The 26982-nt window shown below is 36.8% G+C and overlaps 3 protein-coding genes across 4 annotated transcripts in view; 1 reads left to right on the top strand and 2 right to left on the bottom strand.

The window, feature by feature from the left end:
• The window catches only part of LOC132260136 (diacylglycerol kinase 1), a 43473-nt gene that overhangs the window by 1594 nt on the left and 14897 nt on the right, over nucleotides 1-26982 (top strand). For both annotated transcript variants that reach the window (XM_059758082.1, XM_059758081.1), the window contains exons 2-4: nucleotides 30-224; nucleotides 20565-20640; nucleotides 22345-22421. In XM_059758082.1, coding sequence (XP_059614065.1) covers nucleotides 20568-20640; nucleotides 22345-22421 — 150 coding nt within the window. In that variant the 5' untranslated portion in view covers nucleotides 30-224; nucleotides 20565-20567. The remainder of the gene's footprint in view (nucleotides 1-29; nucleotides 225-20564; nucleotides 20641-22344; nucleotides 22422-26982) is intronic.
• LOC132260631 (protein KHNYN-like) lies at nucleotides 21244-22235 on the bottom strand. The gene is made up of 3 exons (XM_059758875.1): nucleotides 22120-22235; nucleotides 21767-22059; nucleotides 21244-21377 (listed from the first exon to the last, which is right to left on the bottom strand). Exons 1-3 carry the CDS (start codon nucleotides 22233-22235, stop codon nucleotides 21250-21252), a joined length of 537 nt encoding a protein of 178 aa, XP_059614858.1. The 3' UTR covers nucleotides 21244-21249.
• Nucleotides 23448-24122, bottom strand: LOC132260630 (endoribonuclease ZC3H12A-like). Its single transcript, XM_059758874.1, has 3 exons — nucleotides 23954-24122; nucleotides 23786-23887; nucleotides 23448-23727 (listed from the first exon to the last, which is right to left on the bottom strand). Exons 1-3 carry the CDS (start codon nucleotides 24091-24093, stop codon nucleotides 23448-23450), a joined length of 522 nt encoding a protein of 173 aa, XP_059614857.1. The 5' UTR covers nucleotides 24094-24122.

Genomic DNA, 26982 nt, shown 5'->3' with positions numbered 1-26982 from the left:
TGGTCAATAAACTTAACTTTTTTCCTCAGCCTCACACACATAAATTCACCATCAAAGAACGGTGAGAGAGAGAGAGAAAGAGCGAGAAGTGAGAAAAAAATTCGCATTTATGTCGGACAAATAGTCAATCACGCAGACTACAAAGTGGAGGGTTGAAGGCGAAAAGTGATCGTCCAGGACGAGAGAGAGCATTGAGAAAAGGAGCAGAAAGCACAAAAGAAGAGGTATAAATTCAACCATTTATCACGTTGTTTTCTACATTATATTTATTTATTACTTTTTGCACAAGCAACCCCACTCGCGCCCCTTCCACCCCCGCCAGCTCGTGGCAAATGAACGGTCGAAGGGAAAAAAGGGCATCAGTGCTCTCGGTTTTTCGCCTTCCACGCCATGTGTACATTATGTATGTATATTATCAGTGCGGGAAAAGTGTTTTCTCCACCCAATGCAGGAAAAACATCTCAATGGCTTGTGTAGTCGCATATGTGTGTTGTTGCGGAGGAAGTAGACAATGCGGTTCACTTCTGCATTGAGCCTAGATTAAAGATTAAAACCTTCATTTCATCTTGGCTTCGATAACACGGCGTGCAATGTAATTTGAGCTCAGATTACAGCTGAATTTCACAGCGTTCATTGTATTGATACCAAACAACTATCCTTGATTGTGTATTGGAATAAATTAGGGATGCAAAAAGCTGATGAATTAATGCACACAATTACAAATGCAAGAACGGTAGTTTTCCCAAATTTGCCATGTTAAACAAAGATGGGTGTTTTTGATAGGATAAAAACATTAAACATTAAACTTTTCCTTCTCACAATTTAGCAAGAGGAAAGTCATTTGCAGTTTTAGAACATTAAATTTGTGATTTTTCGTGATTTTTATTTAAAATTAGATTAGATTTTTTTTCTAAGTATTTAAATATTTTCTTCACATTTTGCCACCTGAAAAAGTGGCTAAAAAGAAGAAAGAAAAATCACAAAATATTCTAAAACGCCTTTAAGAAATACAATCAGAATTTTCTGATGCCTTTCAAATTTTATCAGCTGATGAACTAATGATGAAACCGGGCTTTTTCTACGCGAAGAACTTCATTCTGATGCTCAAATTTAGTTCTTTCCTGGCCAGGATCACGCCAGGAAGTCATAAAGTGTGAGAATGCGTGAGAAGACAGAGAGAATTATGTGAAAATGCAATATTATTAGCGTCCCCCACGCCAACATTTCTGCCCTCTGGCGACCAAATGTGGAGAAAATAATCACATATTTAAATTTTAGTAAAATATTCAGAAAATATTTAAATATAATTTGATTTATGTAAATATATTGCAGAAAATATTAAATTTTTGATTATTTCGCAATTTTTGTAACTAGAAAATTCCTAAAAATCTGCTAGTGACTTTTCCCTTCCAATTTAGATTCCACGACAATTATTGCATTTACGTTCCAATTAAACTTCCAATATAAAACAGTGAAAAAGCACACGGAGAAATTCTGGAGATGAAATTATGTTGAGAATAAATAAATGCTCTCTAAGCTCTTGGACAATTATGCTTAATAAGCTGGGAAAGAACATGGGAAAAGTGTGGTTTTTCTGCATTCTTTTCGGGTGCGCTGAAGGAAATAAATTAAACTCGACTGCAATTTTGTTACTAATTAAAATGTCTGGACTTGTCGTGTTTCTCGTCTTCCGTCCTTCCTATTCTGTTATTTTAATCAAATAACACTCAAGGCGAATGTAAGAAAATGCAAAATGCATTTTAATATTGGAGGCACGTAAAAAGAGAGTTTCCTCTTGAGAGAGTTTTTTTTCCTCCCTTAATTGGATGACGCCATAAGCGCGCGGCATTAAGCAAAAAGAGCGCCGAAAAGAGTATTTTTTGGCAATTTAAGAGGCAATCTTTATCGCATTTTATCACCTTCAATGGCGGCACAAGCAAATATTTCCTCTGTAAATTACTTCGAACAATCTCCAGACTCCAAACGCGATTTCTGGGCGGCAGCTGAAGAAAAGAAAGAAGAAGTCGCCAAAGGCAACGAATTGGGCAAGTGTTGATTTGACACAATTTCCTATGGGGAATAGCGAAAAAGGAGCGGCGCTTGGCAAAGTGTTGAAGTGCTGGTGAAAGGCGAATGAGGATGGCAAATCCAGACACATTTGTCAGATGGATTTATTTGTTGTACGAGAATCTCTCCTGTCTTGACACCGTGAATTAATTTATTAAACAGTCGTCACAGGATTGGGAGTCAGAAGTGAGCAAAATTATTGTGCTTTCTCTTGTCTTGTGTGAAATGACAAGGGAGGGAACCGTTGGCATGATGAGACGAAATAATTAATGAGTTCTTCTCTTTGGGGGTGCCTTAAGATGCGCCTTTCAGAAGCTTTTCCCTCTTCAAGCACATCAAATAAATTCCACATTGATTTCCATAAAGTTTTCCATGGCAAATATTTGAGGTGCAAATTTTAAGTGAAATTCAAATGGAAATTGAATTGAAGAGTTGTTAATCATGATGAATTATGTGATTGCTTTCACGTGAATTGATTGAAAAACTTATCAACACAGAAACTAAACTTGAGAGCAGTTCAAGTGGGTGAGACTTTAACATTGTCTCAGAGATGCGAAAGAAAATTGCTGGGGATTCGAGAAGACGTCATCACTCGCTAGAGGATTAATTCATCAAATAGGTTAATTTAGCAATTTTGTAAAATTCATGGGGAAATTCTTCCGAATCAGCACTTCCTTGGGAGGCTCCTTGTGGGGTGGAAGGAGGGACACACCGCTGAGAAAACGACAGTCGCAGCTCTGCGTTTTGCCCTCATTCGAATTAACGGAAGTTTATGTGCATAAATTTGAATAACTTGTGCAATGGATTCACATTAACATCTTCTCCGCACATTTGCCATCATCAAAGTGTGGGGAAATCTCTGTGCTGATCCTGCTGTGAATTTCCCAGTAATTTCTTAACGTCATCCTCTCGCTTCAATTTCAATTAGGAGATTTTTCTACCCACAGAGAAAATCCCACAAGATGCCGTGATCCGGCCGATTTATTGGGATTACGGACAAATTTCGGAAGAGATATATTTTTCAGCAAAAGCGAGAGAGAGAGAAGAGTGGCCTTTATGTATATTGCATGGAGAGGATGAAAAGGGTATCCTTCTGCGCGCCCTGTTTCCGGATCTCCTAAGGAGATAAGTAGGATATTTTAATCTCCTTCATATGTGTGTTTTGAATGTACTCACATTCAATGCAAAGAAGGAAATCTCTGGTATTTACTCATGGAAATGTACTCCATCAGTGTTGTTCCTTGGATGGAATCCCTTTGATATGAGAATTTCCCACAATCTTTGTCGGATTCCTTTCTTGCCTTGCCCATCTTCATTCACTCAAATTTGTCCCTCTATTATTTAAATGACATTCAAGAGCATAAATATCTCCGGATTGATGTAAACAAGCGCTCTCGCTTCGCTCAGAAGAAGAATTACAAGCATGACTCAATAAAAGTTCATCTCTTGCTAAATTGAGTGCTTTCTTGTTCTTGTCTTTCTCACAAACTTAAGTGTGTAAGTAAGGGCACAGCCTGTATGCAGAAGATTTTAATGATGTTTGTCTCAATTCACTCGCTAAAAGAGGAAAATTCAGCAAAAGTTTACTGCAGTTCTGTCGGAGGAAGAAAAGTGAAAATGAAGAAAACATAATTACAAACATTTCATTGTCGCCTGGAAAATCCAAAGCGTCTATGCTGAACTTTCATTTACTTAATTAACCCTCTCCGCACAATTTCTGGGGTGGCGACAGAGTGACTTTGCTGGGGAAAGTTCATCCGCTCCCGCGCGAATTGTCTATAAATTAAGTACAACCCTTAAAAATTATTATACTTCCGTCCTTAGCGCAGCGCTTAATTAAAACACAAACACACTCAGAGAGAGAGAGAGATGATTTCGCAGTGGAAATTAACATGTCAGGAAGATTAAAACTAACGCGAAATGGGAATTTCATGTGTTGAAGCTAACAAAAGAGTGGCTGTTTTTTTCACGAACTACCAAATGGTCGTTTTTAGTCGATTTGCACGTGTTTCACATGCGATTTGGCTGGAAATGTTTTCCCCCCTGACGAAACACAATGTGGCAGGGCTTGAAGTTTATGCACTCGCGAGCTTGTCATTTTATTTCCCTGTTGTGTTCAACCCCACGCGATTCTACGCACAAAACCACCACCATTTGGCGGGGATGAGTGGGAAATAAAATTTCGTATGTGCATCACATTCAGAAATGAAAGCCACCGCAGGAGCCGAGCGAAATGGAACATATTATCCGGAATGTTTATGGTCCAGAAGACGAAGAAAGCGTGAAGATTTCTCTGGGATGCTCTGGACAATTTGTGCTTCACTTAACGCCACAGGATTCCTCTCCCAAATGTCATGGCATCGTGCTTTAAAACGAGAGCGCACAGTTCCATAAAAGTTAATCAAAGCCATGAATGAGTTAAGTACACCTATAAAGTCATAATGATAAGGGTTTTAGTGCTCCCTGCAAGTGGAGAAAAACAGTAGTTTTCATGGCTAAAGCACGGGCTTGTCGTATTTATTTATTGATTCACCGTCGAGTTTACAGCACAGTCTTGCATTACATTTTCTTATCTCAACATCTTTGACATTATTTCATGAAATGCTGAGCATTATTGTGGGTGTTGTAGCACTTAAAGTACATCTTGCAACTTTTACTTTGTATTTCACATACAAACTCACGAGGATGAGGAAAGTTGTTACCATGAGCTTGGGAACTAAGAAAGTTACAACTCTGAAGCAATTTGAGTAATAAGAAGCCAAGTCCGACTCGAATAACACGAGTATCAAGCAAACGTCTTGCCTAAATATTTGCTCTTTAAGTCAAGAGGGAGATAATGTAGTCAGAAGTGGTGTACAGTTCAGCAGAAGTCTTGGGAAGTGATCAAAAACGTACAATATTCCTTTCCTGAGTGCTTCTTATAGAGTAAAATTTTGATATCTTACGTAGAAATAATCAAAATAATCCTTTTCTAGGTTATGTAATAAATCAAGGACAAATTTAGTTAATAATTCGCAAAATAACCATTGCTTTTTTTAATATTTGACGCCAAGAAACACTGCAAATTGTGCTGAGATTGAACATAACCTCAAAAAAAATCATTTAGACTAGGAAAATGTTGATTTTGAAACTTTTCTTGGCTAAGTTGACTCTGAATCAGCAATTTTAAGTTAATTGGCAAATCATGAGAGATGATTTGTGACTCAGAAAGCTTTCAAACAGTGAATTTAAAGATTTTTAAAAGCTACTTTTTAGGTTATGGTCGGAAAAGTTATCTAAAAAATCAATTTTTCCTCGATTCTGGCAAAAATATCGTATAGAAACATAAGATATTCCTTATTATTTTGTGAATTAGTGTGGAAATAATCTGAGAATTTGACGTGTACAGATTTAAGGCACATTATCTCCCCCTTGCTTGAAGTCTTTCGAGAGATGATTTTTAATATAAATACTTTGTAAAAGTTCATTTAATTGGCATCACTTGGAAAGGATATCCTCAAGTTATAACTCTTTTCATGCAGTTATAAATATGTATTTGACATAAAAGCTCTCTTGAGAAAGTGCACAAATTCCTGCCAAAGCATATTTACTATAAGAACATCCAATTCGCGCTGATGGCGCTGATGTCAAATTAAATTTAACCAGATATCTTTAGTGAAGTCAAGCATATTGCATTGTGTGGAATTGTGCTGGAAAATACTATCTAAATCAGAGGCAAAAGCATTTGAATGAAATATACAAGTTTCACTGCTATTATGCCGAGTTTTCTGTCTGAATACAAAATTTTGGGTATGAGAAAAGTCTTTCATGCAAAGTTTTCTCTCTGGGAGTTCGTTGCTGGGATTTTAAATTAGTCGTAATGTTATTTTCATGACGAAGCTCTCGCATGAGAACATAAACACTTGAAATGCTATAAAATTTTCCTCATAATTCACTGCATGATCAATAATTAATGAGCCATTATTTTCATGATAGAGTTGACGTGTGTTAAATTTATTTATCAGCACAATGTTATCTTGCTTTATTCATTTGTTCACTTCAGTCTCCTGCCGAACTGATGAAAATCTCTCCTCAACTCCGCATATATGAAACTCACCATGAGTGATGGCGATATAGAATGTAATGACACTGTGAATCCACACGAGTGATAAACGTACTTCAAATACATTAACTAATTTTCGTTCAAGTAAAATAAGCAATTGCAAGAAAGACAAACAATTTGAGCTTTTATGAGATTGTTCTCTTCTCCCAATTCCATTGTCTGTTTATACTGTGAAATCCACATGCTCTCAAACTTGACAATATATATAGTGTGAGTTTTCTTCTCAGCACTGCCAAATGCAATGAATAGAAAATGAGAAATCCAATCAGACTGAATTAATACACTTATTTGTATTCCATCACATTTCAAATAACAATCAAGATGGCAATTGAAGGGAAACCAAGAGATAGAATTTTCGTAAAAGTGTGCGACGTTTAGATTCATTAAATTCTCTCTCTCTCATTTTTGCCGCGAATGATATTCTGTGTGACGGAATTTTCTATTAGAAACACCGCCGATGAATGCGAAGAGAAAATGGCTAAATCATTATTTGCCCTACGCAAACGGTGAAAAAAAACCAAAAGTATGGGGAAAATTGAGATAAAGGCAAGGATATGAACAGAATGGAAAAAAGGATTTATCAATGTTTAATGAAACACAAAGACCAGGAGCAAAATGTTCGATTCAGTTGGAAGTTTTGGGTGAAAAGTCACATTTATTTTTCACAAGTGGAATAATTTAAATCACGATAATTTATTCAATAATTCTTAATTTGGAGATTCAAGCGGAAGAACCATTTTCTTGTTTTTTTTTATTTTCAACCCCATTTTCCCACACAGGATCCACAGAGGCGTTTTTGTGTGAAGTGCGCGAGGGGATGAAATTGCAAGGGTGCCACAAATAAAACCACAAGACTCGAGTGTGACCGACCGAAAAATCGAGCAAAAGAGGGTTCAAGGGCACTCGTGTCAGAGGATGAACATAATTAATTCAAACACATTGTAATTTTGTTAATAATACACCATCTTCCGATAATGTAGCCACAATTTTGGGGGATAAAATTAGGGAGCCAAAGAGTGTTTTTCACCCCCTTTTTGGGGTCGAGTGAGACGTCATGGATATTTTATGAGTGCGTCACTTAAATCTCCGTGTGTTATCCAATTTTATCACACTTGCCGTAATCGTGAATAAAATTATCACAGTTGAAGGCAATGTAAAATGATGTTTATTGAAATCTTTCTGTGATTTATTTGCTTCCAGCATTTTGAGTTTTCAACAACATATACAAAAGCAGAGCTTTTCCCCAGCATTGAAACATACTTTTTGGGCGTGAGTGGGACAAAAGGTGAAAGTTTTTCAAAAGGAACACAAACAACAATCAAAAATAAAATGGCTTCAGAGCATTTTCCATTTGCTCTCTAGTACATTTCTGAGTACATTTTTGATGTTTTTCCCCTTTTTCTGGCGTGTGATTTTCTCTCTCTCACTGGCGGATAACTTCGCGTTAGGCATGAAAAGAGCCCAGAGAAAGCACGGAATATAAAGCTTCGGTATATTCGAAATCGTTTATAGGAATGATATGAAATGCTCTATACAAATGTTTTTCCTCATATAGACTCAAATTCATCCTTCTCCTTCCTTTTTCCTTACTCTCTTCCACAACCAGATAGTGTGATATGTCTACCTTTTGATAGAAATATGCGCTCTTTCTTGAAATTTCCCGTCAATTCACCTTTGAAGCAATTTTCCAATTCAGTAAGAAATGCTTTGTTATTCAATTTGGCTCAGAATTAAATGGCTCATAAAAATATTGTTATAGAAACATTTCAAACTACACAAAACTTTAATTACTATATCGTGCATTCTGCGTGAGACTTTTTCTACTTTTCTGTCGACTTTTTCATTGAAATTGCAATTAACCAGAGTGCTTGACTTTGGGGCTGAAATTATTTTACTCTCTGTAACAGTAATTTATTGTGTGTTTCTTGCTTGTTTTATTTCAACGTGTCACAATCCTTATTTCAAATTAGGAGTCGTTCCAACTTTAATTTCATAACATTTTAAATAAGCTGTCAAAGTTATTAATCTTGTTTTTAATTCATATGTAAAGAACAGTCAGAATATTCACATAAAAACCAAGAATTTATTAGACAGTGTTCTTAGCCAAGAAAACTATTTGGTTTCTCAAAGGATTTTAATATATTAAATATTCACGTGTATATTCTGGTTTCCGTCCAAACATTCTGGCCAGCAGAATACTTCAAGAATCCCATTGGAAATACACCAAATATCAGGGATTCCCGCGGATGAAAATACTTTGATAATTCAATTCAAAAAATTCTTTGGAAATCACGGAAAACTCCTGGAATTTCCTTGAGATTAGTCAGAAATTGCATATCATTTACAGTGAAGAACATTTTACAACTTTCAAGTGGAGGAAAATGAGTAAACTGAAGCGGAACTTGGAATATTCTGCGTTATTCGTTCGTAATTTATTCGTACTTTATACTAGCGCCGCCAGACGGCCGCCAATATAAGCTGTGGAAAGGAACTGAAATACGAATTCTGTAAAGTCGCAACGACCCCTTATTTTGCATTTCTCTCTGATTAGTGGTGACAATAAAATATTTAAACATATTCAAGTCAATCTTCTCTAATTGATTGGTCTTTGTGAGCGATTGTTGTGTTTTTGCCAATTCGTACAAATCTCTATGAATTAAACAGAAGAATGAATGTCGGACTGACACAGTGTCACAGTTGATATCTTCAATATTATTATTATTATTATGTGTGCAGTGGAGCAATAATACACTGTTGATGGCTGGGCGAGAAGTGTGGTGTCATTAATAAAGCGTACAACAGCCGCCATTGGACGCACATGCAAATGAGAGGGAGTAAATAAGTAAATAAAAGTCGAGGTGTGTTTTCAGCATGTTTCTAATTACGGCCTGATCAAGCCGCAATTTCGTCCATCACCGATATGGTGATACTTGTGGAATAATAATCTGGCTGCCAGATGAAATTGTGTGACATTGAATTAGTGCTGCGCGCGGGGGGTGAAGACAAGGGGTGGCCCCATAAAATTTTCCAACTGATGAAAATTGACATTTATGTACATGAATTTATTATGCGGAGCAGCACCCCGAGAATATTTATGTGATGACTATTGTACCACAAACTATATATAGAAGGGATGGTGTTGGCTTTTGGACTTCATTACGTTCGCCCGTCGAGGCATCGGACTTGAGCTCAATGGATTGGCGCGCTTGTGGGGGTGAAATTTTTGAGTGAATACTTAATGAGAGGACGCGCCACCCACGAAGAAAGTGAGCGAAGATGGGTTTCTTTTCTCTCTCTCTCTCTCTCTCTATATCATCTCGCCGTGCAGAAGCCAAGGAAATTAACTTACCAAATAAACTCCTAAATTAATTTTTATTTGCCTTCTCTGGTGGCGGCATAATGATGAAAACCCCACCCGATTTTTTTTTCGGCCCAGAATACATTTCCGGGAAGAAATCATCTTCTTGAGTTGTTTCTAATAATTCCCCCTCCGTGAAGATGAAAGAGCGAGCGAGGAAAAATTAAGTGATCTCTCCAGAATCTCAATGGCAGAGGGCATCATAAATTTTCCCTTCTCAGCATGACAATTTCGCCCTAGAAAACTTGATTGTGCCTTTCGTGTGCGGATGTTGTCTGGGCAAAAGAACCACCCCATCGTCGTTCGGCGCTTGTTTGCCAGATGAAAGTTTCATTGAAGTATTTCCGTAAGGCGATTTATGTCCCACGAAATTGCGCCATTATCATTTCGACCGAAATATGGAAATTGGCCAAAATTAAGCTCAGCTTTTTAATTAATTTCTCATTCGAGTCTCTCATTCATGCATGAATTGGACTCTTTTTTTTAACGAATGAAGCACAAAAAAGAGCCTAAAGTGAGAGAAAAGTGTTATTTCAAAGGTGCAAAATTGCAAAAATTTTATCAAGAGCTGAAATAGAGTTTCAAATTCAGCAGTTTTGCAAGTTCGCTTGAATTCACTGTTTTTTTTGTGTGAAATGATAAAGTTGCCGAATTTTCCCTTAAAACACCTTCCAATTGCTGAGTAATAATTATTTTGTGAATATTTCAGTTGATTTTGTCGGTATAATTTCAATTTTTTTTTACTAAAATATGAAAAAGTTTATTGAAAAACAGAAAATAATATTTTTCAAAGTCGATTTTTTATCGTTTTCAATTCACCCGTCGATTTATTCTCGTTTATAATCGACTTAGTGATTTTTGAAAGTCCAGATTATTTAGCACGAATCGTATTTTTTATTATGACGTGTCATTTTAAATTGATTCCGATGCAAAAACCACTAATATAATAAACAATAAATAATGCCATATAATCTGGATATATAATGGACTGTTCATCTCATATGCAACGTATGAAAATTGAATAAAAAATTTGATTATAAATTCAAAAATAATTACTTCACTGCCCGGAGTGGCAGTAATTAAATCAAATTTTGGGCTTTATAGCGGAATAAAGAATTGATTTATATATGCAAAAATTCGCGCCAAAGGCACTATTACATATTTTATCCGCTCGTAATGCCACAGCCATGATCTGTTCATCCCCAGATGGCAAAGTGTGAGGCATGACAAGAGCGCTGAGACGCAAATTGGTATGCTCGATTCTGGGTCGTGACACGGAATTAATTATGCAGTAAGTTTTCAATTTACCTTGCCTCAATAAACATCATTCCAAATTGGATACATTCCTCAACACCTCTCTTGACTTATGCTGCCACAGGATTTGTTTTGCTTTCCAAAGTCAATTAAAATGTGATTTTCCCGGAAAGTGGAGCCGGCGCGAGTGCAGGTGGCCGGCGAATGGTGTCCCGGAAGTTTTCCCCGATATTTATTACACCCTCATAAATCGATGCGGTCCTTTGATGTGTGTGTGTGTGTGTCTGGAGTGAAGGACGAAGTGGAATTGCGTGCAAGATTTATCGCAATATTTCCTTGGGAGCTTCTGAGAACAATCTGACGGGGAAAATCTTGGCTCAATGATGGAGATTGTGTTAGTTTGGGGGTGGGTTCACAGGGGCGACACACAGCAGGGTGTAATAACACGAGAGAAAATCAAGAAACGTGACTCCTCTCATCGGATAACGAAAATGCTATCATCCTTGCATTTTATGCTAATGCCACTGACTGAAATGTTGGTAATCGGGTCGAGATAAATGGCGTAATTCGATGCTTCAGGGATATTATTCATCATTCCCTTCGCTCTTCTTCGCGGACTTAAATCCGCATTTTGTCTTATCACTTCGCATTTATTACCATTTCGCGCTGAGGATACCACACATACCCTCATTTCATCAACTATACCGGCAAATCAGCGGACTGTTTATTGATTTCTGGCGGTGCGTCGCGAAAAGGGGAGAGGCAGAGCTCAACTGTCGCTCCCACAGCCTTAACACGTTTACAAACTGCATGCAGAAATAGTTGGAATTCCTTCAGTTGACACGAGAACAGAATCTCTCCACTCATTATGCAGTTGCAATCGCTGAAGAGCATCGGACAGCGTTGTTAGTGATTATAAATAAGAGTGCATCAAGAGGTGGATAATGTGGCTTAAATCTGTACACCACTTCCTGACACTTCTTAGATCGTCGTCAGCCAGAGTTTATACTAAAAATGTGAATATATGTATAAAAATTAGTGATAAATTTGCTTTCATATTGAATTTCAAACGATCTCGATGAATATTTTTGTAAAAAACTGCTTAAATTCACTTTTCTGGAATCTTTTTCAGAACATAACCTAAGAAAAAACTAAATTAAGAGACTTCAAATGCTTTAAACAAATGCTCAAAACTCTCTTTTAGGCTCAAAATTAAAGATTTTAACTCAAAATTGAGTGACACAAACTCTAAATTTGAAATTTTTTAAATCTAAACAAAAATTTTTGTGGTTATGTTATAATTTCGTACAATTTCAACTTTTTTATTGGATCTTTATTGTATGAAAATGCTTAGCTTTGCCAATAAATAAGATTTTTTCCACTTTGACTGTAAGAATTGATGTTTTTGGAGGTTATTTTCTTAGTAAGTTTTTCTTTAATTAGTCACAGAACCTAGAAAATTACTTTGATGAATTTTTCTCATTTTTCTAGAGGATAAATTGAATGAAATTCAAGTTCTTTGTCAAGAAAATGTATCAATTGGTTCAGAAACTGCTAAAAACTTCCACTTCTAAAGTACTTTTGCTGATCTGTACACCACTTCTGACCACAATATCTCCCCTTTGGTGTACATATGTATAGTGCAGCGTGGCTACGAAACTCCAAATGCCATCACACTGCCGTATTTTACTTACGTACATATGTTGTGTAGCGTAATTTTTCATCAGTTTTGCTCTCTCTCTGTCTCCCTCTCTGCAATAACATTTTGCTTATTTATAAACGCGCGCGCGCCACATTTTACCCAGCAACGCCTCAATCCACCCACCCTGCGGCCACGAGGAAGTACAATTTGTGCTAATTTTAACCTAATTGCTATATAACTTTTTGCATTAAAGCACGCCCCAATATATGATACAATATTTACACCGTCAACTATAAAACAACATTTCATCGCGACGCACATCAATTCAGACGTGCCAGCGCGCTTTCCTCCGATACTGAAGACAGGCGAGGTGCCACAGAGGCCAATGTATTGACTCGGGACACTCGTGGCGGTTGGTCGTGGATGTTTCATAATTGAATTGAATTGAACATCGTAAATTTTGTGGATGGCACGATGAAAGATGTCAATTCCGAGCCTTAAAACCACGACGGAACCACTCAATGAAATTCCTCTCCTTGAGGAGGAAGAAAATCCCCCTTGTTTCTCATTTCATGTCTAAGACGGTGTCATAAAAGCAGTCATAAAGCATTGCTAAAGACTTTGAATTACACTCCAAACCACACACACGCATATTTTATTGCATTTTAGTATTAATAAAACTACATTACTGCGTACAGCAGGAAGGAAGGGAGACAGCATAAATGGTGTCAATAACTCTCTTCTTGCCCCCATTGTTTCGTATTCCTTACCATAATTTCACTGATCTATTATGAGTTGAGTTGTTGAATACTTATGCTGAAAGGTTTGTTGATTTATGTCCCTTTAGCCATACGGAAAAATACACTTACGTATGCCTTTTGTGTCACTCGAGCTTAAGTTTAGTGTACAACTTGAGGTTGAGGACATAATTTATGATATCCTGGAAATTATATATACAAAAACACAAACCTTTTCCACGACGAAATTCAATTTGTCAAAATCCATTCATTGGGCTGTGATAGTGTGAGTGGGAAATTTATCTTATTATCCTCACTAAAGTCCACAACGAAAATCTCTCAATTAATCTACTCAATTTTCGTCTCCGTCCACTTCTCGCGCGATGGGATTAATTTCTTTGGCGCGCTCGTTTCCCGCGCCAAAAAAGTGGGCAAATCAATAAATGGTGTGGCAGAAAAACAGAATGGAGAGGAGAGTCATTATGGGGTTGGAAAAGAAGATTTTCTTTTGTGTCCCAATTGAGAGATTTATGGGCGGGAATTTGCCTTGTGTTCAACCGCAAAATTTGTTTAGTTTAATCCTGCCGACAGCCATCAATCTTATTATTAAACTGAAATCATTACGCGCTGTTTGGGAATTCATTTGGGATCATCATTTTATATCGACAGTAAAACTCACAGCTCAAAATAGCTGACCCAATCCTCCGAAAACAGCATCAGCCAAGGATAAAGATAGAATGGAGTGCCATGTGGGGGTGTTCCTCGGGCTGCGAGATGATATGAGATTCTCCGACCAGAATGCATGTGCAGACACACATGATTTATCAGCTGCAAAAGAGGGTGCAATATTGGAGCAGAAATCCCGTGAAATGTTGATACGATAATGGCAAGTTGTGAAAATCTACCAAGTGTTGGCGAAATGAACAAGAACAACAAGAAAAACACCATCATTTTGGCACTATAGAGCGTGGCGATTGTGTTACAAAGGGAATTGCTTCTATTTTTTGAAATTGACTCCAGAATTCTCTCCCTTCGGGAGCCCGAATATATTCGCTAAATGGGGAGTCATGTGAAACCTCCTTGTTTGCTTTTCATCCCATGTTTATCATTTCCAGGGAAATTCTTTGAGAATCGCGCAACCTCAATTTTCTATTGTGATTCTTCATATTTCGTGCGTGTATTGAAATCTTGTGACCCAATATATTGGATTTCATTTTGGGCGGAAAATACGGAGAAGTGAAGGAAGAGGAGAAAAAAATACATTTAAGAGCGATTTTTTTCGCAGGAAAAGTCTCTTGTAATGTTTCCAAACCAGTTGTCAAATTTCTAACAAAGCCAGCAATGTTTACAGCTTGCGGGTGGAAATGAGAAAATTCATTGGAATTTCCTCGGAAAGTACCAAATTGGATATTTTTCATTTCAACCACCACTTTGTATCCAAACCTATTTTTAGTATATAGGATTTTCAGTTCAAGGAACACAATATTTTTCATGTAAATCTTATAAATTCGCTCTGCATTGCTAAAAAATATATTCGGTTATTGCCCTCTTTTATGTCACTGAAATCCAAGAGTTAAATGTGTCACGAAACACTATAAAAGACAAGAATTATCAAATAGAAGATGAATGGAATCTTCTCAATTCAAAAGGCAATTTATAGACTTTCAAGGCAAAGTATTCTCGCTGATGCTTTCACTCAAAACTTCACAATACAAGTGTATCAATTTTCATTTCATACGGCAAATATGAAATAATATCTCTTGCACACCCTTTTCCCTCTCCAATCAAATGAAACCAAGAGGGAGATATTTAAATTATCATAAGTAAAAGTAGTAAGAAGTATTTGGAAGTGGAAGTGTTTGAATATTGTCATTATAGTGCGTTCAAATGTTACTTTCAAAAGGAATAACCGCAATAATTGGAGAAAAAGAATTGCTTTTTACTTTTTTTCTAGGTTATGTGATTAATTTGAGACACACTTTTTTACTAAATAACCTCCAAAATCTTTTTTTTTCTCGCCTAAACTGGTATTATTTACATTGACTGGCACAATTATAATGAAATTTGATAGAGATCACAAGATTTCAATGTTAAACTCATGTTTATTACGCTAAAATTGATTATAACCTCAAAAAATATTGTTTCAGGATACAAAATTGTTTATTTTAAGAGCTTCTTGATGAATTCTTTATTCTGAAATAGCGAATTTCAGTTCGAAGTTACATTCAAAAGCTTCTGAATAAGTTTTTTGCACAGATTTTTTCAGATATTTGAAGGTAATTTTTAGGTTATGTTCCAAAGTGCATCCAAAAGAGCGATTGAAAATTGAATTACAATTAAATACTCACTGGAAACTTCAAATATTTCTTTAACACTGCTTCTCCGCAGGTTTTCAGAGTCACATAAGTATAAAATTGTATTTCTGTGATTCTGTACAGAAATTGTGCTAGTTTTAGCCACATTATCTCCCCCTTGAATTAAACAATAAGAGACGAACAATGGATCACACAGACATTGGCAGGCGAATAAGATCGTCACTAGAGAGATAAATAAGCAATGGAGGAATTCCAAGAAAATGATTTTGCAAACCAAAAGTGTGATTGATTACAGAGAAAATGGTTAACTTTGCAGTAAAACTCAAGAGCTGTCCACTGACTTTTTTTTCCACATCATCTTCCGAAACTGAGATTTTTTCGCAACGTGGAGAAAATGTTTAGATGAAGACGAGGAAACCCAGACGCGAGAATTGATACACAAAATCACCTTGTTTATGGGGTAGGTGGGCCATAAAGTTGCCTCACTAATCAACTAATCACACGTATGTGATGCAAAACACACTCTTGGCGCTCTCCTATGCCTGGAAGGCGTTAATTTGGCTCAAAATTTAAATTAGCAATCGAACCTTGATTGCGTAGACAATGTGTGAAGCGCGCGCGGTAGTCAAAAATAGGCGCCATAAACGCACATTGGGCCAATTTGAGGCGTAGCAAGGCCGAAATAGGTCACGGGGAAAATCCTATTAGTGATGAGATTAAGAGCTTTTTGCTCCAAAATTGTAAATCAATTGATATTTTCCTTTCGTTGAAATTGAGTCAATATTGTGAGAAATTTTTCTCCAAATTCCCCTCAACAATTTGTACATTAAATGGAAGGAATGCTTTTTATTATTTCTCTGTGGGGGAGAAAACTTTCGCTACTATAGACAAGTTTTCTGTGCAACTTTTTCTGTGTAAATTCGGGAAAACATTTGCTCTAGTTGGAATTAACTTTTTTTTCCTCCCCCTGCTCGTTCTGGAAATTGTCACATAGAAAAGTGGTGGAGGAAAAGTTTTGCACATAAAATGCATAAACCCAATAAAAAAAACTACTCGAACGTTCAAAGTTCGCTGAAGTGTGCTTTCCACCAAAGTGGGTGAAAGTGGGCACCAAACAATTTCCCATCAAACGACAATTATTATTGGAAAATCACACATCATCGAAGCCCATTGCGGGGTGAATGGAAAAACAATGTGGTGTGATTGCGACGAGCACAGGTGCATTGAGGGATGAAAGCCAAGCCGCGATACTGAATTACGTGCATTCACCGCTGATTTCACGCGGCTTTCACACTCAGGTGCGTCGATGAATGTGATAGCATTTTGCGTTTAAGGGATCACAACGTGTAATTCAACTGGGGGGAGAGCTTCATTCATCCACCCTCTTTCGGGAGGGGTGACACAAAATACGGGTGGCATTGCTTGAATAAATACGCACCAAGGAGGCTCACCACACCTCAAAGTTCCTCAAACATTTGCGTTTGCCCTCAAAGTAATCTAAAGACCGTGGGCGGAGAGGAAAATTAGTGAGGGAAATTTCATTATGCACTGCTACAAAAGGTGCCAAAGGTGCTCTAAAGTGGTGAATTTTTACAACTGTTCGTCGGTACCTTGGTCGGTACAGTAAAATTTAATAATATATACATTATTTAAAATCCCGGAACAGTCGTAAGAAACAGGCAGCGGCGATCAAGGGAGTGCGAGATGATTATTAATAGGCCAGACATGAGAGACAGCCACGGAGCATTGCATACATATTTCTGGGGTATTATTTTGAGCTCCAAAATCACTTTGTCTGTTTCGGAGCACGCTGTGAATCATTTTGCGCGCGCGAATAGCGCACTTCACATTATTGGCGCCTTGGCATCAATCCGCTCACATCTGCGCCGATCTCGTCCGGATGCCGAGGATTTTGGGCGGACATTCGCGCGCCGGAGCTCGCAAATGCACCACAGACTGAGTGTGTTAAATCCCAAGGGAGGGAAATTACAATGCAACTGAATGATTTATGGCCGCAGTGTGGCGTGCACGAATGTTTTCATCGAAACAGTCAGTCATGCTGAACTCCTGCGAACCCTGAGCGAATTGAATCATTAAACCATCGCCAGCCAGAGGCAACAATTTCAATCCCTGATTTGAAAAGCTAAATTGAATGGAAGTTTCTAGCCTCTCCTCAATTGACTCGCAACGCCAAATCGATTCGCGATACAGACGCATCATTGTCACACCGCGATTCGCTCAGTGTTAAAGAAACGCGCCAGAGGCACTAAACTTTCCCAATCTTTATTGCCACATTTTCAATCTATGATGCCCACTGTTCAATCCACCCAAGTTCCAGCGACATCACTTCAAACTTCCTTCACGTTTGTCAGGTTTAAGAAAATTCCTCCGTATTCACGCGTGGATTTCTTTAAAATCATCATTATAGTTCTTCTTATCACACAGACTGTGATGAGATTGCAAGAAAGCTTTGCAGATTCTTCCAATTTAATACCAAATGGACTTGGTAAGATTGTGGGTAAAAACTCTTGGAATATAAATGGCTTGATATGATTGAGTTAATTTAATCCAAACTAAACCATCTGGACTCGATTTTCCACAACAATTTGCCAATATCTTCTCTTCTACTTTTCTGGAAGGCAAATTGTATCATTTGTTCTTCCAGCTAATACAAGATGATTACGTTAACCACAGCAATTCACAAAAAAACAATTAAACACGCAATTTCTGTTATCGCCACTGCTGATGCGATTCTAATTCCAATCATCATCGTGAATGGATAAAATGCTATTTGCATATTATGTTTAGGTTCCCCTCTTATGATCCCACTCAATTGGGTGAAATTAATTTTAACTCAAACTCCGTACCGGATCTCATTTCAAAGATAAACTTCAGCACCGCCAATTTTTATAGACGCGCGATTTCTGGTAGTTTTGTAAAGTGGCGTGAAAGGGACGGAAATCACCCAGTGTTTATAGGCGCAAATTGATGAATTTTTATATTGAACAGTGTTGTTTATTTGATTTTTCATCGCTTAACAGTTCATCTCATTCCAAAGTGTAATTTTCAGCACCAATTTTATATTTACAATTTTAAAGCAGCAAATGATGTGGTCAATCGATGAGAGACGCCGTATGGGCAATTTGGGCTCCGGTTTATTGACATTTGACTCTTTGATTACATTCTCCGTGGGCTTTGAGGCCCCCGAGCAACCCGGAAAAGCTACTTAGGATCACGTGTGCGAGTGTGTTTATGTATAGCGTGAAAATAGAAAATCTCCTCTCTGAGATTTCCTCACACGCTGATGAAAGGCATCGTTTTTTTTCTTGGGATGAGGAGGCATTAAGTGGGGGCGAAACATGCGAGAAAAGAGGAAAAAAGCAATTTTTCATTGATATAACTTTTCAAATAAAATCAATTGGTTCAGCCAAGTGGTTGATCCGGTGCGTTATTGGAACAAAAGAGAGAATTACGGCACGTTTAAATTCAATTTTTGTCCTTCGCCTTCACGGTCCTTCCTCGAGTTTTTTTTTCTCATTTTGGTGATATGAAAAAAAGAGAAATTTCCATCTTTTTATCACACTGCTGGATATCCATATATTTAAATTGCTATAAAAGGAATGTGTTAAGGAGGAAGAATCATTGTGGAGACGTTATTTTTGGCGTATTGAAAGACACTTTGCCAGAGTCTTTATATCGGCGGGTGCTTCGAAGAGTAGCAAAAGCCAAAACCGTCATTCTTCAGTAGAGCTGTTGATTTCATTGGTTAGTTATTGAAATATTAACTGAAATAAGAGAAATTCATGGACAAATTCACGATATTTAGTATAAAAAGGCGGTTTTTGATAGTTTTCTTTGTGCTTTTTTTCTTGAACAGTTCGAAAAAAGTAATTTTTCTAATTTGTCCTGTACATTTTATGTGTATTTCATATGATTTACAACTGAAATAAGGAGATTTTTTCTGCGAAAAATGATTATGAGACTCGTTTTTTTCTAAATTTCATTGATTTTATTCAGAATTTTGAATTATTCGTCAATTTTTTGTCATATTTGATACTTTTTACCATACAAAATTATGTCCAACTTAATGTCTAATTCGTCTAATTCATGTAAATGATTTAAAGTGGATTTAAAGATGAAAAAGAACTAAAGAAAACAGGACAAATATTCAGTAGTTCTAATATTTCTCCTCTAATTCTATAAAATATCGACTGAAAACTATGAAAAATCGAGTTTCCATAGTTAAATCTGATTTTCTTTTCATTTCTTGCCAATGAATCTATTATATTATTGTCAGTTGCGATAGAAGACATCAAGATCTATCCCAAAACACATAAGACGTCAACTCTCAAAAGGCGACTTATGATAGATTTCGATTCACCCGTCGATATACAAATGCCCTGAACGCCGAAATCAATGGAGAGGCAGATGAGTAAGAAAGAAAGACACACTCTTTCCCTTCCACCACTGCCTCTCCCAACATTTCATGCTCCATTCAGCAGAGCAAATCATGAGACGAGGGTTCATGGCAGTAAGAGAGAAAATGTTGCGAAAACATAAAAGAAATATGCTAGAAGCTTTTTATTGGGGATGCTTTTTTGTGTTAGGTCTCTTATCCGTTTTGTCACACACACACAAAAAAAAAGAAGAGAAGAAGTGGAGGAGAAACATAAAGACAGTCTCCTTATCATTAGCATAATAAAATACAGAGGATTGCGAATGAATGCGCCATATCTTCCACAAATTATTGCACATAGAAAGAAATCAGCGGAAGAAATAAGGATCTAGCAGATAATTTATGATAGGCACTTGACAATTTTTTATATATCACTTTGCCCAAAAATAGCATCCTTTTTATCATTGGCATTCTTTCTTTTTATTATGAAATTTGAAATGGCGAAGCACAATTTTTCAATTTCCATTATTCATGATTTTCCCAACATTTGGCTTAATTTTGAAAAATGCTGTCCATTGAACAATTCCACTCGGTTTATTTGCCTCTGCCATTGTGACAAGGAGGAGCACAAATTAGAATTTAACTGTGTGAATATGATATTTTTCACGCGCTTTTCTCATCTGAATTTTTCAGGACATGGCTGCAGCTGGACCCCGCTGGGAAAAATTGTCGCCAAGTGAATTTCAGCAGCTCCAAGAACTCGCATCATGTACGTATATTTGCCAAACACACACTTTCGACACTCTTGGTCGCGCATCCTTCCTTGGCGAACAGAAAAAAATTCACACGAAAGGAAAACTCTATTACTATTTAATGTTGACTGTGAATGGAGGAAAAAGTGCTGGAATATGAAAAAATATTCGCATTCTTTTGTAAGAGTTCTTTTTTTTCCGGTGAATCGAATAGATTAAATTTGAAATATGCCAAGTGCAGGAAGTATAGGAGAATTTTGTGCTCATTTCAAGAGTTGTAATGAAAATTTTAATAAATAATTACGCGCTCATGCTCACAAGGGAGCAACACGTTGGATATGAGAGACCATTGAGATGAGAAATATGATTTTATAAATGAAAATGCGCCAGCTTCTGTTCTCACAACTTTGCAACACTTCAAGCTATAATGCTGTGTTGCATATGTTAATGATATTGATGTTAATAACCCAAGCGCGAGTTGCTCTGCATCCAAGACTCTTGCCATCTTTACCATATTGAATATAAACCCAGAATAAGTGCTGTTTACAAAAAAAAGTGTATTTTCATGTGAAGTACACAAAAGAGCACACGATGTTTACGATTGCTTTCTGATTGTGTTTTGCTCTCTAAGAAGTCCTGTTGAGAAGTGAGGAAAGTGTAGGTCCATTTTCCCCGTACGGATCTTGAGGAAGCATGAATTTGTCCTTGAAAAACATGAACGGGATGACACGATTTTCAACGATTTCCAGAAATTCTGCAAAATAAAGAATCGTTGCAACATTAAGGATTTCGCATTTCAATTCGTAAAAGCTAACTGATAATAAAAAAAAATTATATTTTTGACCAAATATTTAAATAAATTTAATTATATTTCGATATTTTCAGAATGTTTAGGAGAAATGATAATTTAGATAGCAAAAAGTATCAAAATTCGTCACAAACTGAATTTATACACATAAAATGAGGAGGAAATACTGTCGCAACTTCAACATGCCTTTAAAGTTTAAATTTTCTAGCTTTTTCTTGTCTTCACGCGACAAAATACATGAATTGACTGCATATTTTTTATGTTTTATTTAAAATGCTATGAAAGTAAAGTTGCAACGACACCAAAATTAAGAATCACATCCTCAAGAATCGTACCTGCACTGCTTTGGGCTTCGCCAAGATAGTTGTCGTTGGAAACGACCACGCCATTGGTGTCTTTGGCTTCATTCAGAATAAAGCTATCGTCGTAGCATCGTTCAAAAGTGTTCAAGCAGACTAATTTGACGAGATTTCTGTTGACCAAACTTTGTAATAACATTTGATCGGAGGTTTTGCCTGGTTTTATGCGAAAAGCTGGCACAATTGCCACTACTTCATGTCCCATTCTCATGATTTCCTCGATGGCAATTTCCAGGCCTCTCACGGAGAAATATGTGTGATTCGAGTGGCTGAAAATGATAGAGAATTTAATAGGAATGAAACCCATGAGGAAATATATGTTGACTCACAAGAACGCAATGTTGCTTCCATCGAGAACCACTAAACGCTTTCTTGGACCTGCAGAATTGTCAAATTTAACCCTTTTCGATGACCCATCGTGTGACACAGAGGATTTTCTCTTCATTTTCACGCACTTTCCGACCAAAAGCTTTTTTTTCCAAAATAAAACAAATCACCACAATCGGCTCACATTGATTTACATTTAATTCTCTCCTCAATCCATCCAATTTCAGACTCAACCCGGAAACTTCAGGACGTTTTAAGTGAATTCACATCTCCTGAAGCGACAAATCGATTCTTGCCCGACGGCGTAAGTATTTCCACTTCTGCCATTCCCACAAATGCGCGTCCTTCTGGTCCATGGTATCCGCGTGTCCATCGTAAATCACTCCACGCAAGCAATGGCCAGGCAAGGACGAGCGAATGGAAATAAAAATCCCTCTCATCAAATTCCTTCGATGAGGCTCTGATAGTGTTTTATACCGCAGGGCGAGCAACACGAGAGAGGGTGGGAAAAGTGATCCTCTCTCTCTCGTGGAGTGTAATGGATTTTCAGCAATTTTTCTCTCAACCACTCCACTTTTTTGCCGAGGCTTCTTTTGCCGAATTTGGGGAGCACCAGAGTTGGTAAATGCTTCCGGAAATCAGTGGGGAAAAAAACTTTATTAGGATTGCCAAGGAAATTGTGGAAATGAGAAAGAAAAAATCAATACGAACGAGTAAAGATGATTTGATCATCTTTTGTGCAAAAGAGTTTGAGGAAAAGATGTTATGAAAATCAACAGGATTTTAAAGAGATACTAAAAGTCTCAATCAAATATTTACATATTTATTTTTACTTTGTTGTATTTTCCAAGATAAATGCAAAAGATTTAAAAATTCATTGTTATCGACGTAATATTTAATGAATCAAATTAATATATAAAAATATATTCAGAATATTGAAATTATTTCAGTATTTAACAATGGTTTAATCTGGGGGGTTTAAAAAGCCTTTAAATAATCTATAAACCACTATAATTTCGACCAAACTTCTCTCTGGGAAATACAATCGGAACTTCTACATGTCTTTAGCGATTAAACTGCTGCCCTCTGGCGGAAATATGTGGAGAAAATAATCGAATACTTAAATTTCAATTAAATAGTCAGAAAATAATGAAAAAAAATACAAAGAATAATCAAATATTTTGATTTTTATAGCATGATAAAAGAAATAATGGAAATTTGCATGAAAAAAAATAGAAAAAAACATTAAATAATTATTTCTTTCTCCTTTAAAATCAATTTATTAATTTTCATAAATGATTAGTTTTTACGTGTATTTTACACAATATTTCTACAGCAAAATTATGTTATCACCATCAAATTTATAACGCTGCAGTCTGCCGTGTTGAATTAACTGTCTCCATTCAGTCTTTTCATCTGAGACTCTTTCAAAATCGCTGTTACTCAAGATGACTGCGTCATACTGAATTGCAATATCTAAGATAAATCGTTGCGGATTGCATTCTGTGATTGAACCATTTGGTAAATTTTTCCCTGGTGCACAGAAAACTTTGCCACTCTTCTGCAAAGCGTGTATTAAAGTGTGATTGTCGGTGAAGATTTTCTTCATTCTGAAAGAAGGACCAAATTTATCATATATTTGTTTGCAGAATTTGATATTTTCCCTACGTTTTCTGGGGTACAATTGCATATACTTCGCAATTCATGTCTGCATACTTGTTCAATGCAATTTGAATTCCGCGAACAGAAAAGATTCTTCCTTCGCCATAGCTGAAAAGGTGAAAGTCTTGGTGTAAAGAAGTAATTGAAGATGGAAAATCTTCACATTCAACTCACGTCATCGCCACGTCCGTTCCATCAATTATGTACATTCTTGCCATTTTTCGGTTTCCACTTGAATCTGCGTCATTTTGTCGTTTTCCATTGGTTTTTCCAATCCTCACAACATTGAATATACTTAACAGAGCCTTCAACATCCTTAAATTTACGCACAACGTTAGATTTTGGTTGGAGAAAATTATACAAAAACGGCGTGAAATGGGCAGGAAAAACAAAATTAAGCCACTGACTTAGATACAAATGCGAAAAATCAGCGTGGCGTGAAAAAATGATTATTGTCATCTTGGTAATTTTATAGTTTTTATGCTAATGAGGGATGGCTGGAGAGTTACTGCGTGTGGCTTACGACTCCATCGGAGACTGATGGCACTTCGCATCCCCTCGTCCACCCCGAGATCTGGTGGGAGGAATTAAATTTAGGCGACACAGAGTCCACAAGACGAGGCGAGGAGCCGCTCTGACGAGGACTGGGGCGAGTGACAATGCTGAATGACCTTCTGTGCCAACTAATACACGGCTCCTCTTGTGCCTCTGATAACAACACACATCCCATTTATCTGCCATGTCTTCGGCCGGGGACACAGAGTCTCCGGGAAATCCTCCCTAAGCACCGGCATTCCCCCCAAAGTCCCGATGAGGGTGGTTTTCCTCAGAATTTGATGACTCTGGTGCCAATTAACTGCCTTCCGTGGTATTCCCTCGCGCCTTGCTGGGGAGGCATTTTCCCGCTTCTCCCCAATTACAACACTCTCTCTCTCTCTCGCACACACAAGAAAAGGCACTTTGTGGTTTTCAAATACATGAGATTTGAATATTGAAGAAATTTTTATAAAAACACACATTTGCTTGAGAGTCAGACGCGATCGATAGATTTCCCCGCAGAGAGAAAAGCCAAAGAAGATTTGGAAAATTAACCTCCAGTAAAATGTTCGGAGGTGGAGAAGTTTTAATTAGATTTGAGATGTTAGTATGAAAAGGCAGAATAAGTCGATCTAATGACTAAAAGTGTAATTTAAAATTTTCTGAGAATTTCCAAGGGGAAGATAATATGGCAAAAATCTGTACACCATTTTCTAACACTTCCACGATTCGTTAGAAAAAGTCTTAACAGTTAATTATGCTGTCAATTTTGATTTTATTCCGCTGAAAATAAATTGGAAACTAACTGAAATCTAATTTACAAGCATTTTTTTCAGTTTTTCTGACGATATTTCAAAATTTCCTTCCTCTAATTGAACTTTTGGTGTCTTTTTTACGACAATCTTTCAATTGCATTGAGTTGTTCTTAAAAGATCTTGGTTTGATTCTTTCTAGCTTAGAATCACAAATAAAAGGTAAAAGAATTAAGGTTATGTTTTACTTTAGCACTGTTTTTAGCCACTCAGCTTCTAAAATCGTGATTTTTATTTAGTTTAAATCCACTATTCTATTAATAAGTGGAAATGATATCAATTTATGTGAAACATTTCCTACGTTTCCTAGAAAAAATATATCAAATTGAAGATCTGAATAAGAAAATGAGTTTGAATGATGTTAATTTGACCACATCAACTTCCTAATACTTCTGGCTAAGCTGTACACCACTTCTGGCTAGATTATCTTCCCCTTGGGAATTTCAAGAAATTAAACAACGTCTAAAATAATCCCATTAATTTATCTGCTTTCCTCTTGTGTAAATTGTTCTTCCAAAAACTGCCCCGGATTTCTTATAATTATCATCAATATTGTAAAATCTTTCTAAAAATACGTGAGTATTAAAGGCATTTCCACAGCCAGAAGACATAAATTGGGGGCGTGTTAGGCCCAAAATCAATAAATTAGAGACCATTTCCAAGAAAGAGAGCTGTTTTTGTTCTTCGCCACCAAATAAAAGCCTCTCCGTGTGTGCATTTATCAATTTTCTTCTGATATAACCCAGTCTTTCGGGGGCGTTGGGAGTGGAAACCTTTTGAGGGAGATAAAATTTGGCACTTGCAAAAGAGCCTCAGGGGGATGAAAGTTCCACCAAAAGAAATTGAGCTTCTAACGAGCTCACATTTCACTTGATTTCCTCTCGACAATGATTTGCAACAATCCACCCGCTTTTTCAAGGGGATGGAGGGATGAACAGGTGAAGTTATTTATGTATACTTGGCCCGAGAAGTGTTTTAGAGAGAGAACGAGAAGTAGATTTGAAATATAATTCCGAGTTGGGGTGCTTTTTTTCTCTCTCTCTCCTTTGCTTAGATATTTTAAAGTCTCCTTGAGGATTTTCAGAATCATGCAGGCAGAGTCTTTCCAATCAATATTCAAGTAAAACCAACATAACCACGAAACGTGTGAGATGTTTTTGCTATGGAGAATTAATACTGAAACAAAGGCAGTGAGTCTGAAATTGTTGGCTCAAGCGCAAAGGTCGAATGTCATGATCTCTCGAAAATACAGAAATTCACATAGTTTTATTTCTGACTTGTGATAAAATACAGAGAAAATTTAGCACGACAGGCCATAAAGATTCATTTTCTATGCTCTGTGTAACAAACAGGGAAAAATTATTATTCTCTAGCTTGCCAAAATATAATTTTCTCTTTGAGAAATTACTGCGATGCAGAATGTGACAAATTGCTTGTGAGTGTTTGATAAGTCAGTGTAAATCCAATCAAAAGATGCTATGATTTTTCATTCTCAATTCCTCAAACGTTGCGATGCGTGAAAATCCAAGGGGCAGATATTATAATCGGAAGTGGTGTACAGCATTTGAGGAAGTTTTTAGCATTTGCATAGCAAAAGCTTCTGTTTCAGCAAATAAGGACATCTTCTGAATGATTTTGCTTAGAGAAAAAAATCAATTTTATTGCTTTTCAAAGTTATTTGGTTAGTTAAAAATATATTCTTGTGATTAAAAAACACTCAAAATCATCAAATTTGTGTTTAAACTGGAAATATTTCTCTTGTTCTTAGCAGATTTCAGCATTTGTGTTCAAAATAACTTCATATTGGTTGAGAAAAAGCCTAAAAGTCCACCATAACCTCAAAAATATGTCTTC

This window comes from Phlebotomus argentipes, unplaced genomic scaffold (assembly GCF_947086385.1).
Source record: "Phlebotomus argentipes unplaced genomic scaffold, Phlebotomus argentipes genome assembly scaffold_18, whole genome shotgun sequence".
Lineage (NCBI taxonomy): Eukaryota > Metazoa > Arthropoda > Insecta > Diptera > Psychodidae > Phlebotomus > Phlebotomus argentipes.
Note: the sequence above shows the minus strand (reverse complement) of the source record. Positions and strands in the feature narration are given on the sequence as shown.